Source organism: Trachinotus anak, unplaced genomic scaffold (assembly GCF_046630095.1).
Source record: "Trachinotus anak isolate AG129_WGS33_773 ecotype Australia unplaced genomic scaffold, CSIRO_AGI_Tana_v1 ptg000011l, whole genome shotgun sequence".
Lineage (NCBI taxonomy): Eukaryota > Metazoa > Chordata > Actinopteri > Carangiformes > Carangidae > Trachinotus > Trachinotus anak.
This window is the reverse complement of record NW_027273862.1, coordinates 4,379,421-4,391,861: the sequence shown is the minus strand read 5'-3', so window position 1 is coordinate 4,391,861 and position 12,441 is coordinate 4,379,421. Positions and strand designations below refer to the sequence as shown.

The 12,441-nt window shown below is 40.6% G+C and overlaps 2 protein-coding genes across 5 annotated transcripts in view; one reads left to right on the top strand and one right to left on the bottom strand.

Annotated features, from left to right (window-relative positions):
* The window catches only part of itfg1 (integrin alpha FG-GAP repeat containing 1), a 156,532-nt gene extending 155,845 nt beyond the window's left edge, over nt 1-687 (bottom strand). Inside the window, exon 1 of the mRNA XM_071489191.1 lies at nt 547-687. The gene's annotated coding sequence lies outside the window, so the exon portion shown is untranslated. The remainder of the gene's footprint in view (nt 1-546) is intronic.
* The window catches only part of phkb (phosphorylase kinase, beta), a 105,416-nt gene that overhangs the window by 2,538 nt on the left and 90,437 nt on the right, over nt 1-12,441 (top strand). For all 4 annotated transcript variants that reach the window (XM_071489189.1, XM_071489188.1, XM_071489186.1 and 1 more), the window contains 2 exons: nt 14-100; nt 12,253-12,391. In XM_071489189.1, coding sequence (XP_071345290.1) covers nt 14-100; nt 12,253-12,391 — 226 coding nt within the window. The remainder of the gene's footprint in view (nt 1-13; nt 101-12,252; nt 12,392-12,441) is intronic.

Below are 12,441 nucleotides of genomic sequence, written 5' to 3'. Positions count from 1 at the left end.
TTTTCTTCTCCAGGTTCCATCTATGAACCTCTTAAACTGTCCAACCTTCAGCGTGAGGATGAGCCCCTGTGGGAGAAGTTGGACCGCTATTACAGTGCGGGTAAATACACACATTCACTATTGCCAATTTATCAGTAGTATGAAGTGGGGGTTAGCTAAAAGTAAGAGCTTCAGCTATATCTTTCAAATCTGAAACAAAAGGTGTGCTGTGAACCACCAAACCAACAGTTTTACCAAGTGAAGTATGTGTGATTGCAAACTAAATAGGTTGGACCATGTTCCAGGAACTGATCATTTCTCTCTCCAAAAACACGAGGCCCGTCTGCACCATGGCCATACTGTTGAGCTAATGTATGAGACTGTAAAGGCAGCAGTTGTTTTGTCATTGCCAGTATTCCTAAATTGCAGCCTTGGGTATCCTGATTACATCTTGCAGGCACACAGTATTGTTGAGAGAGGAACTGTTCTCAGCGGGCAAGATGAAAGCGAGGCATGGCGGCTCCTCGATGTTACAGAAGCAAAAACATTTACCCAGCATGCACTGACCTGAATTTCATTCAATGCAAATGCAGTGCTCTGGCTTGACCTGGCACTTCACTGAACACAGCTGGCAGTGTTTGACAGTGGGAAGCCAGTGAGGGATCCGTGGGGTGTGTGTTGCTTTTTTAGAGGCTCTCCTCCTTATTGGCCAGGCGTTCTTCAACAGGAGTATGAGGATAGAGAGAGCATGAAGTAGTACTGGTCACACCAGATATTGACAAGATGTCATACACATACAGAGGATTTACGTGCACGTGATGGTTTTTATATTTCTCAAAAATATTACCAGTGTCAAAGAAAAATAAAAAATAAAACAAAACAGGGAATATGGTCAACATATGTTTGCAGTTTCTGTACCCCACTGTGCAACCACTTTCCCAAAATGTTGTTGCAAATCACTAGTTTGAAGCTAATAGTTAAGAAAAAGGTAGGAAGGACACAAACCCAATGGCAGATTTACAAATGGTGATGCAGTAAAGGAGACTGGAGCCTCAGTGCAGGAGAGATAAGTACATATTCGTAGTGATTACTAAATTGCCAGCAGCTGTGACTGCAGCGCCGAATCACTTCCCAGTGTTCACAAAGAAACCACACCTCACTGCCTCACAGCTAAACACATGTAGTAACCCCTATTTCTGATGTCTCTAAGATCACCTCTTTAGATATCACCAAAGTGAAATCAGCTTTACTAAAGAAGTGAGGAGCCCATTTAAAAAAAAGAATTTAATGTGAAATATTGCTTCTGTAAAATGCTTGTGTGACTGGGCCGAGGGTTAAAGAAGGTTAAACAGCAAATCTGAAATGTAAGCAAATTGCTGTCAGATCTGTTGCTGCGATGCCAGTACACTCTCTCCAAATGGAGATCTGTCTGTCTAATGATAGCCCTTTCTCTGGCAGGGGTCTTTATGTGTTATTTCACAAACAGTATATGTGTAACTAATGGTATTAATGATGGTTTCATTCCACCTAGTTACCGCCAGTGAGCAATGCCAGTGAGCCAGCATGTATAATAGCAGGGCCCTGGCACTGCAGCAGCTAGAGTGAATGCAGCCGTTATTAATCTTGTTTGCTACACCTGTGTGTGACGAGTCAAAATGACTGCTGTGAGAACGGGCTGTGTTCACGCCACACATTTTACGAGCCTTGATGAGAGAAGTAGTAGGATTTAATCAGAGACATGTGAAACAACAACAAGTAATAACTTGACATGATTTAAAAGTTGCCGGTGTTTGCGTGCGGAAACTAGTATGAATTTAAGTATGTGAAAGTGCAGTTTGCCAGCCCTGGTACACTGTGGTTATCAAAGCCAAGCATGGAACTGCAGTAATTGTGGGTCACAAACCAAAAAAAAAATATATAGAAAGTGTTTCTTTTGTGTTTGTTTTGCTTTATGATGACAAACTGGAGCCATTCTCCTTTTTATTTCACAGCAAAATCAATACAGAGTGGAGCAAAACGGGATGGGACAAACACACTACTTCTTCTAATCAGATTGAGTCGGGTTTAGTGTGCAGAGGGCGGGATCATGTGTTGCCTCCGGCTGTGTGTGTCTGTTAGATTCTGGTAATACAGCTGAGGATGCTGTCCCCGAGGATCAGGGCTAGTTTCACCACTGTGGACATAAGCTGCTCTTTTCTCAGTTGCTCTTTTTGAGGCAACAAAAATATACAACACAGAACAGCAGATCAATTGTAACACGTTCTTTATAGTCCATTAGTATTTTTATACTGGTTTTCTTGCTTCTTTAAGACAAATGATGTGTAATTTTAGGTATTTCAAAAGCTGAGTCCAGAGTTTCCAGTTTGTGCACTGTGTGTAGTTGTAGAAATGTGAAAACCTTGTATGGAAACATGCAGTAGCCTACTGTAAAAAAGACACATAATGCACCTCATGCCTGCTTGGAGCTTGCCAGTGCTTCTCTACCTATGACATTTAAGTGATTACAGAACACAGTGCAGTTCACACCACGGCATGCAGCAGTTTCACAGGCTGTGATGATGTGTGTTTGCAAAGTTCAAGAGACACATGTTCTCTCTCTGAAATCCTACACCAGCTTCACCTACAAATCTTGGATCATGTGTAAAAAGTTTCGTCAGCTGGGTTGTTGCTGAATGACTGCTGGATAGTTGCATGGCTGATAAGTCCAAACAGCTTGTAAACGGAACCTAAATTTAGTCACAGTGAAGTGCAGAGCTGAAAAACATGTCGTATGTAGTAAGTTGGCAACAAGCTGGCGTTTGCTAGAAGCATCCATTATGAAGGTGCCATTGCCACATCTAGGTACGCAACCTGTGCCCCAGAGTTGTTTCGGTCCAGAAACTATAACATGTCTTTATTTCCTCAGTATGTATAGTATTCCCCAAATATGGGGTGTTTATCATAGACTGTAAATAAAGATGGACGTAGCCTCAGTGACGTCACCCATAGGTTTCTGAAGAGCGGTTTTGAAGCTCAGAGTGGGCTGCTCCACTGTCACCATCTAGGCAGCACCTGACTACACCTAACTCTTGGTTAATCCAAAAGTGGGCAAAGTTGGCTCATGTGGAGCCAAGACTTCAGTGCATGTTGATTTGATAACTGTAGCAAACTTACACTCACCCACCTGTCACTCAAAGTGGCACGCCCTCAATAATGTATACTTTAAGTCTTAATAAAATTTAAATGGGTGATTGTACAGGGATCATGAAGGGGGAAATTAGCTATTGAGATTAAACTATTTTTTGCAGCATTGGTTAGCATTTTAACATGGGAGTCTATGGGGATTGACTCACTTTCGGAGCCAGACACAAGTGGCCTTCAAGGAACTGCAGCTTTTGCTACTTCCATGTTGGCTTATTCATCAGCCCCAGAGGTTGCCTCTGGATGTTTATTTACATTTGTAGTGCAGAAAACCTTGTTATACTGACTGTTCTTTATGGTACTCAAGTCACATTACCCATAATAAATAATAAATAATATCAATCTGACATACATTTCAGAGGGGCATTTCTAAGAACAGTGGAGAAGAAAACTAACAAGACAGACAAATCACAGCTTTGGGTCAGGATTCGGTTCAGGCAGTGGATTTATTTAAGACTTAAATGTAAATGACAGCTTTGCCAGAAGTAAGCTGTCATATTTTTATATCTTCTTGTTAACCTCTACAAAAATAAGTCAAAGTAAAGGTGACTTCCTCTAAGCCAGGTGTGGATTTTGTGTGTGAAAGGGACTGTTCTGGTCTGGATGAGCCGTTTTCTCACATGAATACACTTCTGGCAGATATGACACAGCCCATTGGTCTGGCCTGATGAAGACAGGGCAGCATGTGTGTGTGCCTGTGCTCCTCTCTCTGTTTGTGTGTGTGTTAAATGCTGTGGTTGTATGGTTGGTGGGTGCTCATTAGGCTGCATGTGTATGTGTGTTTCGAAAAATAACAGAAGACAATAAACAGAGCTTAGTGTGCAACAGGTGTAGCTGTCAGTTGGAACAGATTTGCTGCTATCAGCTAGCACAGCGTTGCCTCCAGCATCAGCCGCGCTGAAACCCTCATAGATTTACAGAGGAAAGCCGCCGCCAGATTGCAGTATGTTGAAAACGCAGTGTTGAACATTGGGCTTGTTTAATTGTTGTGTTGGGTGGCGGCTGGAAGCGCTTGTCCAATTCGAGCGGGGAACAAAGCCAACATTGTTATCGCCGGCACCCAGACCTGCCTGCCAATATACCTGCGTTCTCTCAGTTTCAGGGAGGAAAAGGGATGGAGAGGGGAGAGGTTGGGGTGACAATGACAAATCAAACCAGTTACATTTTTCCTCTTTTCTCCGTCTTTGTTGTTTTGTTGCAGAGCTGCCCCCAGCACAGTCCAAGGCAGCCGTATTAAGCTCGGACTGCTGTTGTGATAGGGAACTTGTTTTCCATTATCAAGAAGAGAATACCATCTCTCATAGTTCATCTCACCATCATCTCTTTCTCTTTTTTCCTCCCCTCTTCTTTCACTCCCCCACATTTCTATGGTTCCTTATTTATGAGGCAATGTAGCCACACTCCATTGCCTCACCCCGCTTCCTGACAATACTAGAGGCAGAAGGCACTATCGCTCTGCCGTCTGGCACCGATTAAGGAGTGAAGAAAACAGTTTTCTTTTTTTACATAGTCATTAAGAGCTTATTGCAAAAACATGTAGTTATCTGAGCTGTCTTTTTTCCACTTAGTTTGTAATATTTGATTCGCCTTTTATCCTTTATCTTTTTTCCTCTCTTCTTTTTCAATTTCTCACATTCCCTTCATTTTTTGCAGTTTTCCGCCAGTTCAGGCCAGTTCAATCCTGTCATGTTTCAGCAGCTTAAATCCTCAAAACGTGACCACTGTCAAACTCCATCAAGGTTTACAATACCTGAAAAATGTATTTTCTACAAATTCTACATCTTCAATTAAACAGTTGCTATCTGATAAAGAGAATCAAGTATGAGAGAACAAAAGTTGTGTTGTTTAAATGTTTCATAAGTCCAACCATGAATCTCAAAGCAGACCTTTTTGTTGTAATTTTCTTGTGGTCATGGAATTTGCTTCAGGAAAAAATAAAAAATCTACAACACAATTAAGATAACAATGGTAAACAGCACAAGGTATGGCACTGTAGTAAAAGACAGCAGCAGTTAATTTTAAATGGTCCCATGTAATCACAGACTAGAAGGTAATGAACTACTGCAAATGAAAATATGTTTCAGAGACCCATTTTGAAAGAGCTTAGATCATGCATATTTTCTTTAGTAAAAATCTACATAATTCTGACCCCATCTATATGCAAGCAGTTTTTTTCCCCACTAGTTCACTTTACCCAGGATCTCATTTAAGCAATTTAAATCCTCTAGTTCATTTACTGAAGTTTAGTTCTTTTGATGCAACGTGACTTGTTCAGCTGTTACAGACTGTCAAACATGTCTGTCCACACACAATGTAAAAGGCAGTTATCATGTAGAGAATAATTTATTAATTAATTAGTCATACTTTAATTAAAAATATACATAATGTGGACCTCTATGCACCAAACATGCACACTACTTGGGAATACTTGGGAAATAAGCTGATATGCTTTCTCTTTGGCAGTGAGTTGAGAAGCTGGGTATCAGTGTCAGTCTGTACAGAGCTGGATTTGAGTGAGGTCAGCTTAGTTTAGCAGAAAGACTGGAAGCAGGGAGAAACAGCTAGCTAAAGTGGCTCTGTCCTAAAAGAAAAAAAGCTATCTGCACCTATAAAACTCGTACTTGTATCTTATTTGTTTGAATCGTACATAGATTCAAACATCATAAACCCTAACACTTTGCGGTTTGAATTGCATGCTGTAAATGTGTCTTAATGAACAATAATGGTGTCCGTCAGGGTTCAATCCTTGGTCCCATTGTATTTTCCACTCACTTGCTCCCTCTCAGTGATGTCAGCCACAAATGCAATGTGCAGTTTCACTATTATGCTAGTGACACACTGCTCCATCTCCCAATCCCCCAGTGACCAGTCCACCATAGCTACCCCCTACGAGTGTCATGCTGAAATAAAATACTGTGTGTCAGATAAGGTCCTCCAATTAAATCACACAAAAACTGAGGTCATTGTACTTGGTCCCTTGCAAAATAACTAAAATTGTGGAAAACCTAGGATAACCTGAAAATCTTTGAGGACTTTTGCTTTGAGGCACAGGTCACACATCATTTCAGAAATACAGCCAAGGTTAAGTCTTTAATTTCAGCCACAGATTTACAGAAACTCATTCATGCTTTTATTTCCTTCCACCTTGACTATTTTAACTCCCTGTGCACCTGTCTCAGTCAGAAATCAATCACCCTCAGTTAGTTGAAATTCTGCAGCTCAGCTCCTGAGTCCAAAAAATGTGTTCATATCACCCCAGTCTTTGCATCTTTACTCTGGCTGCCCGTTTATTTTAGGATTGATTTTGAAATTATTTTAATTACTTTAAAGGCAAGGCTTTGGCTTGCCCCTCCCTATATTATTATTATAACAACAGCAGTACACAGCGTCCGTGTTGAACTAGGATTGCTGTTTGTCCATGCCTGCAGTCTTTATGCTAAGCTAAACATCACCTCCTGCCTTACGCTTCGTCCAGACATGGGATTGATATTGATCGTCTCTTATCATCTCCCTCTAGGAGATATTGAAAAGTTTGTCCCGCTGCTGAGTCCAACCCTCATTTCACTGCTCTGCTCACTATAAACTGTTCCTTGGCATGTGACAGATAAAGCAAAGCATTACTTATCCATTAAAACAAACAAACAAAAAAAATACAATAATATAGTTATGTATTATTTAAATGAAACAAATGAAACATAAAATACAACATAATATCATATATCGCTGGCTTGACTGTATTGATATTACATTTTAGATATTGTTTCATAAATATATTTCCCAAACTGATTAATTATTCCATTAAAAAGGTATATTTTCTCTCTATGGAAGTTTAGTTAGCGGTTGCTACTCTTGCTACTTTAGAGATAAGTCTGGTATTGTAGCCAGTTCATTTGTACGTCACTAAACCATAACTCATGTCACAGATGTTTTATTGGTGGAAATATTATGTCAGCATCAGCGGAAGTAGAGTTATTGTTAAGACTGGCATGAACAATGAACATCACAGTTGGTATATTTCCATATTTTCCTGTAGCATCTGCTGTGTGACTGTACAAATATCATCTCACTCTTTCTATCTTTCCTCTGGATGTTTTTCTCTTTTCAATCTATCTCGCTGTATTTTTTTTTCATCATCTTCTCTCATTCTCTCCACCCTGTCAGTGCAGTGAAATGGCCCATTGTAAAAGAGCAGATTGTGTGAGTCTGAGACATTAGCTGCTGATTTAGTGGGACATTAGCTTGATGGATTGGTAGGCAGAAAACTCCCAACAACAGTTGATTTGCATCCAGAGAAACTTGCAAGTCTGAATATGAAGAATGTTCAGCATTCGCATTGTTTATATCCTGCATCTAATGATGATCTCCTCAGCACTGTGTCTATAGAAGATGAAACCTTGAGTCATTTGCAGTTCAGTTTGAGTGTTGAGTGTTATCAGAGCACCTCAACTCGTTATTATTTACTGTATTCTGTTTTTTTGTTTTGTTTTTTAAGCTGACATTAATGATATAGTTAATATTAATAATTGTTAAAGATGTGTATCTTAATTTATTTTGAGGTAAGTTCCAGAAAATTTGAAAGTACAAGTGCAGCCCTTAATGAACCTATCATAAAATCTGAAAATAAGATGGTTCTACATTGTCATCATGAGAGATTTGGCTTTCCAGTTTAGATAATTAATTTTGGGCCACAGTTCCCACAGTACTTGAGGTTAACAAGACAGACAGCACACTGAGATGAACCAGTGTGTGATACGAGTGTCTCGGGTGGTGTGTGATGACCAGTACATCTTTCAGCCCTTCACATTCTGCCACAGTCAAAATTAGCTTATACCCAATGGAGCTGTCCTATTACTGGTTAACATATGAGAGCAATCCAGATGAATCGGGAGGGGATTGCTCTGTGTGTGTCTGTGTGTGTATGTCTAAGCATGTCCGTTTACACTTAATCTACTCGATGCTGAGACCAGGTGTCCATACAAGGGCACAAAAATCAGTAAGTATATTAGTCTCTGCTCATGGGCCACTTTATATTCAGGGTTCATCTTTTCAAATAGAGTGAGTTCAATAAGTCCGGGGTTGCAGAGTATGAGTCAGTTTAGCATTCTGAGACTAGTAATATAAATGTGTGTATACATGTGTGCATGCATGTGAGTGTGCACCCCATTAGTGTGACACTTGGAGGTGGGCTACCTGAGAGGTTTGTTAATATTCTGCCCAATTCCCCCAATCGACCCCTTTATCTCACAGTGCTAGTGTAACTGCCGCCTTCAATTGACCGATACACACACAAACGTGCACACACAAGTAGACATACATTCTCTCCCAGTACCCTTTACTTTGACTTGTTTTATTCACCCATGCACACATACATCCTCTTCTTCTGTCATACACACATATCTTCTCTATCTCTCCTTCCCTCATCTGTGTCTCCATCCATATCCCTCCCTATCATTCTCCTTCCCTCTGTCTCTCTTTTGCCCTGTAACAAACAACAGTGCAGAATGGATGTCCCCTTCATTTGCACCGGCGTAATGTTCTGATGAAAAATGAAGTGATCCCTCCAGACAGATTAGTCATCAGTGAGGAGACCTCTGCAGGAGAGGAGGGTGTGTGTGTGTGTGTGTGTGAAATGGATAAATTACTTTCCCGGAGGCCTTCTGTTTGAGTATGTAATATTTCAGCATATATTATTGGAGGGCTACGATCTGTTCGCATTAAGAGCTTTCATCCGTTGTTCTGTAACTGATGCTGAGCATGAACTTCAGTGAACTTCTACCATCTTAGTTTATCTTCTCTCGTCTATTTAGTGCAGGCAGGTTGTCATAGTCTCCCTTATTTCAACAGAAATGACCTTTGTCATTAGCTACTGTAGAGTTTCCCAGTCGTTCTGGTAACACCAAAGGGATATAAAGGTGTTGGTAGTTTCCCTTCACACTAGCTGGTGGGACACTGTAGGGAGACAATCTTATTTTGCTGTTGCACTGTCATCCCAGTGAGCACTGATCTGGTGATTTTCAGGTCAAAGGATGTCAAGACAACTTGGCTAAATTTCAATTAAAAAAATGCTTTTAGAGCACCAGGTTACATATATAAAACTGTTGTTTCCTAATCATTTCACTGACTTTAAAGGACCTGGTTCATACTTCAAGACAGTCATTCCTGTAGCCTGGTTTTTAATCTAGATATCTAAATGTCTTTTGACCTGCACATCACCAAACTAGTACTGCACAGTTTCTATTTGGAAAAAAAAAGTTTTACAATTCTAATGTTTATTATGAATTTTGAATCAAAACCAACAATCAGGTGTAAAACATCTAAAACTCTTTTGCAATTAGTAAGGACTTTACATGAAGAAGAGGAAGTGCATGGACAGCTAAACTGAAGCTAAACTGAAGGCTGTACTTAGACACAGCAGCACTTTGAGCCAAATGCTAAGATTTTAGCATGCTCACAGTGTCGTTAGTTATGCAGGTGTTTGGTAATAAATCAAGTTGGTTCTTAAACCAATCTGTGGTCTGATGATGACAGTAGATGAAAAGTCAAGGGATCAATAAAGTTATTACGATTCATCCTGAGGGAGACAAGTCGCTGCCATTTTTCAGGGCAATTCAGCCAGCACTTGTCAAGGTATTTTAGTCACAATCAAAAGGTCATAGGAGCTCCAAAGCTTTCTCCAGGAAGCCGATTCTGTTACTATCACGTAAACAAGAATCCTGATTTCTCGAAAAAGGTTAGAAGCTAAGAGAATTTTTCTTGGCCACTTATGCTGTAACTGTTTCTCTAATTGGCCACTGACCAGTACTTATGTGCATGACAAAGATTTAAGACAGGGAAAGCAACAGCGAGGTGGACGAGAGAGATCACTACACAGAGCGATGTGATCCACACAAAGTCAGATTAAAGTAGCCTTTTAAAGTCTAAATAAATCAGTCACATGTTAAGAGGTGGGAACAGTCTGTTGAATTCAGGCATTCACTCTGTGAGGAAAGATGTTCTCTCTGTCTGTCCTCTCACTGCCCTGCCAGTCTGCTCTGACACATGCCGAAAACAAGTTGTCCTCTTTCACTACAGTTAAAATGAATAAGCCCTCCTGAATAAGGCTGAGTGTAGGGCAGAAATCAAACTGACTGACTTTCTGCATGTGTAAGTGGAGTTACAGTAACCAGGTAACTATAGTGAATATATACACTGTGTGTTCCCCAGTTACCCATCTAACCCAGTTTCTCTGAGTAACCCTGTTACCCTGAGCATGTGAATGCACTGAATAAGTTTCTTCCACTGGGGACCATGAATGTCTGTACAAAATGCCCCTGCAGGTAATATTTACCTGCATTATTTAAGCTTTAGTTGAGTATTAGTTAAACTATTGTTCATATTAACAAGCCATTGGCATATGTATTTTCTTTCTCAGGCAACCTTTAAGGAACAAGATGTTTGGTTATGTTTGAGGTGCAAACATGCACCACATGAGCAAGTTTCCTTGGGTGATTTCTTCATTTCCACTCTGATAGTGTTGCAGAAGTAGAGAAACACTGCAGGTCATTCAGTGTTATATTTTCTAAGTGTTTATATTTATGTAAGAAAAGTAAAGTCTCTGAGAGGCAAATCAGAGGTCAAGGGCAGCTACAGAACACCACTGGAGCCAGAATGGACATCAATGTCCACTGACATGGACATAAACTAACTCCGGTCAGACTGTGCAGCACAATCCAAGTGTTCTGAAGCTAAATCCAAGTGATATTCCTCCAGCAAGTGTTACTTTCCATCACTGTTGCAGTATCACAGTTCACACTTTGCTCTGTTTGAATAGGCATCCATCTGTTGTCACAGTCCATCTGTTGTCACCCTCACACAAACCCAGTGCATGCTGTAAATGTCTGCACAACACAAACTGTAAGAGCTCTTCTCCAACTGACTTTATTACATTAACTTTAGCCTGCTTTGATCAAAGAAGAAATTACTGCCAAAATTCTATGTCCAGCCTTTTTCTAAATTAAACTGAACACAATTAAATTTGCTTCAGTTTAATTTACTTGAACCTGAATATTCATAAGAGGAACTAAGAGGAGAGGGTGAGGCAGTGGCAGCAGCTGCACAGCCTGAGGGAGGTCACAGGTCAGGCAGTGCCAGCAGACCAAGAGAGCTGTAACTCTGCTTGAGGAGGCGAATAAATATTATATATTTCCACACTTTACAAATGTACCCTGAAAAAAAAACAGACCAGAAACAGAGAGAGTACACGCTGGTAGTCAAATGCTGGATGACTCTTGTCTGAATCTGGCACTGCTTCTATGCCCATCAGACACAGCAGAACAAAAAAAAAGGGTGCACAGTCGATCTGGCACATCAACATCTAAAAACTGGATCAGGAATGTATCTGGTAGAGATTGACTTAGGTGTGACTGGAGTGATGCTGCTTCTGTGTAGGAGTGAAAATCGTCAAACTAAGGTCACGTGATGTGTGTGGAGGCGTGGAAGTGAGTTCTCTCAAAAACAGCATTCGTAGTGAAGACTACTAATGAATACTGGTGTAAATGTCAGTCTTTTTGACTTGTTTGGGATTACTTGTCAGTAAGTAAATAAGTAAATAAGCTGTATTTGTAAAGCACCTTATGAAACCTGGGTTAGAAGGTGCTGTACAGTGGACGCATTTAAGAATGAACATAAAACAGGACATAACAATATAAAAACAATAAAAACAATAAAAGTGACATGGAGAGGAAAATCACACATTACAGGATAAAGTACATTAGGCAATAAAGTGCATGTGAAACAGGTGAGTTTTCTGCAGCTTTTTAAAATTGTTGTCAGTTGATTCAGTATTTTTTTATAACTAAGGGAAGAAGGTTCCAGAGGGTGGGAGCCACAACCACAAAGTCACGGTCACCTTTGCTTTTAAGCCCAGATCTCTTGACAGCCAGAACATGTGCATCACTCTTAGCTCGCTGCTAAGAGTAATTTTAGAGCCACCTCAGTTGTTTTGTAAAAGGCTAATGGAGCAGTGCTTATTGGCGTGTGTGTTACAGGTCTTCTTTTGCAATAACTGTTGAGTCACAACTTCCTCTGTCTCTCTCTGTTTCTCTCTCTATCCAGTCAAAACAACAATTCTGAACTACCAGAGTCCCACCACAGGCCTGTTCCCGGTCAAAACATGCTCCACATGCAAAGAAGCCAAGGTCCGGGACTCCCTGTACTGTGCTGCTGGTGCCTGGGCCCTGGCTCTGGCCTATCGGTTAGTGCACGACATGCACACACATGCACAATAAACAATAAACCGTGCAA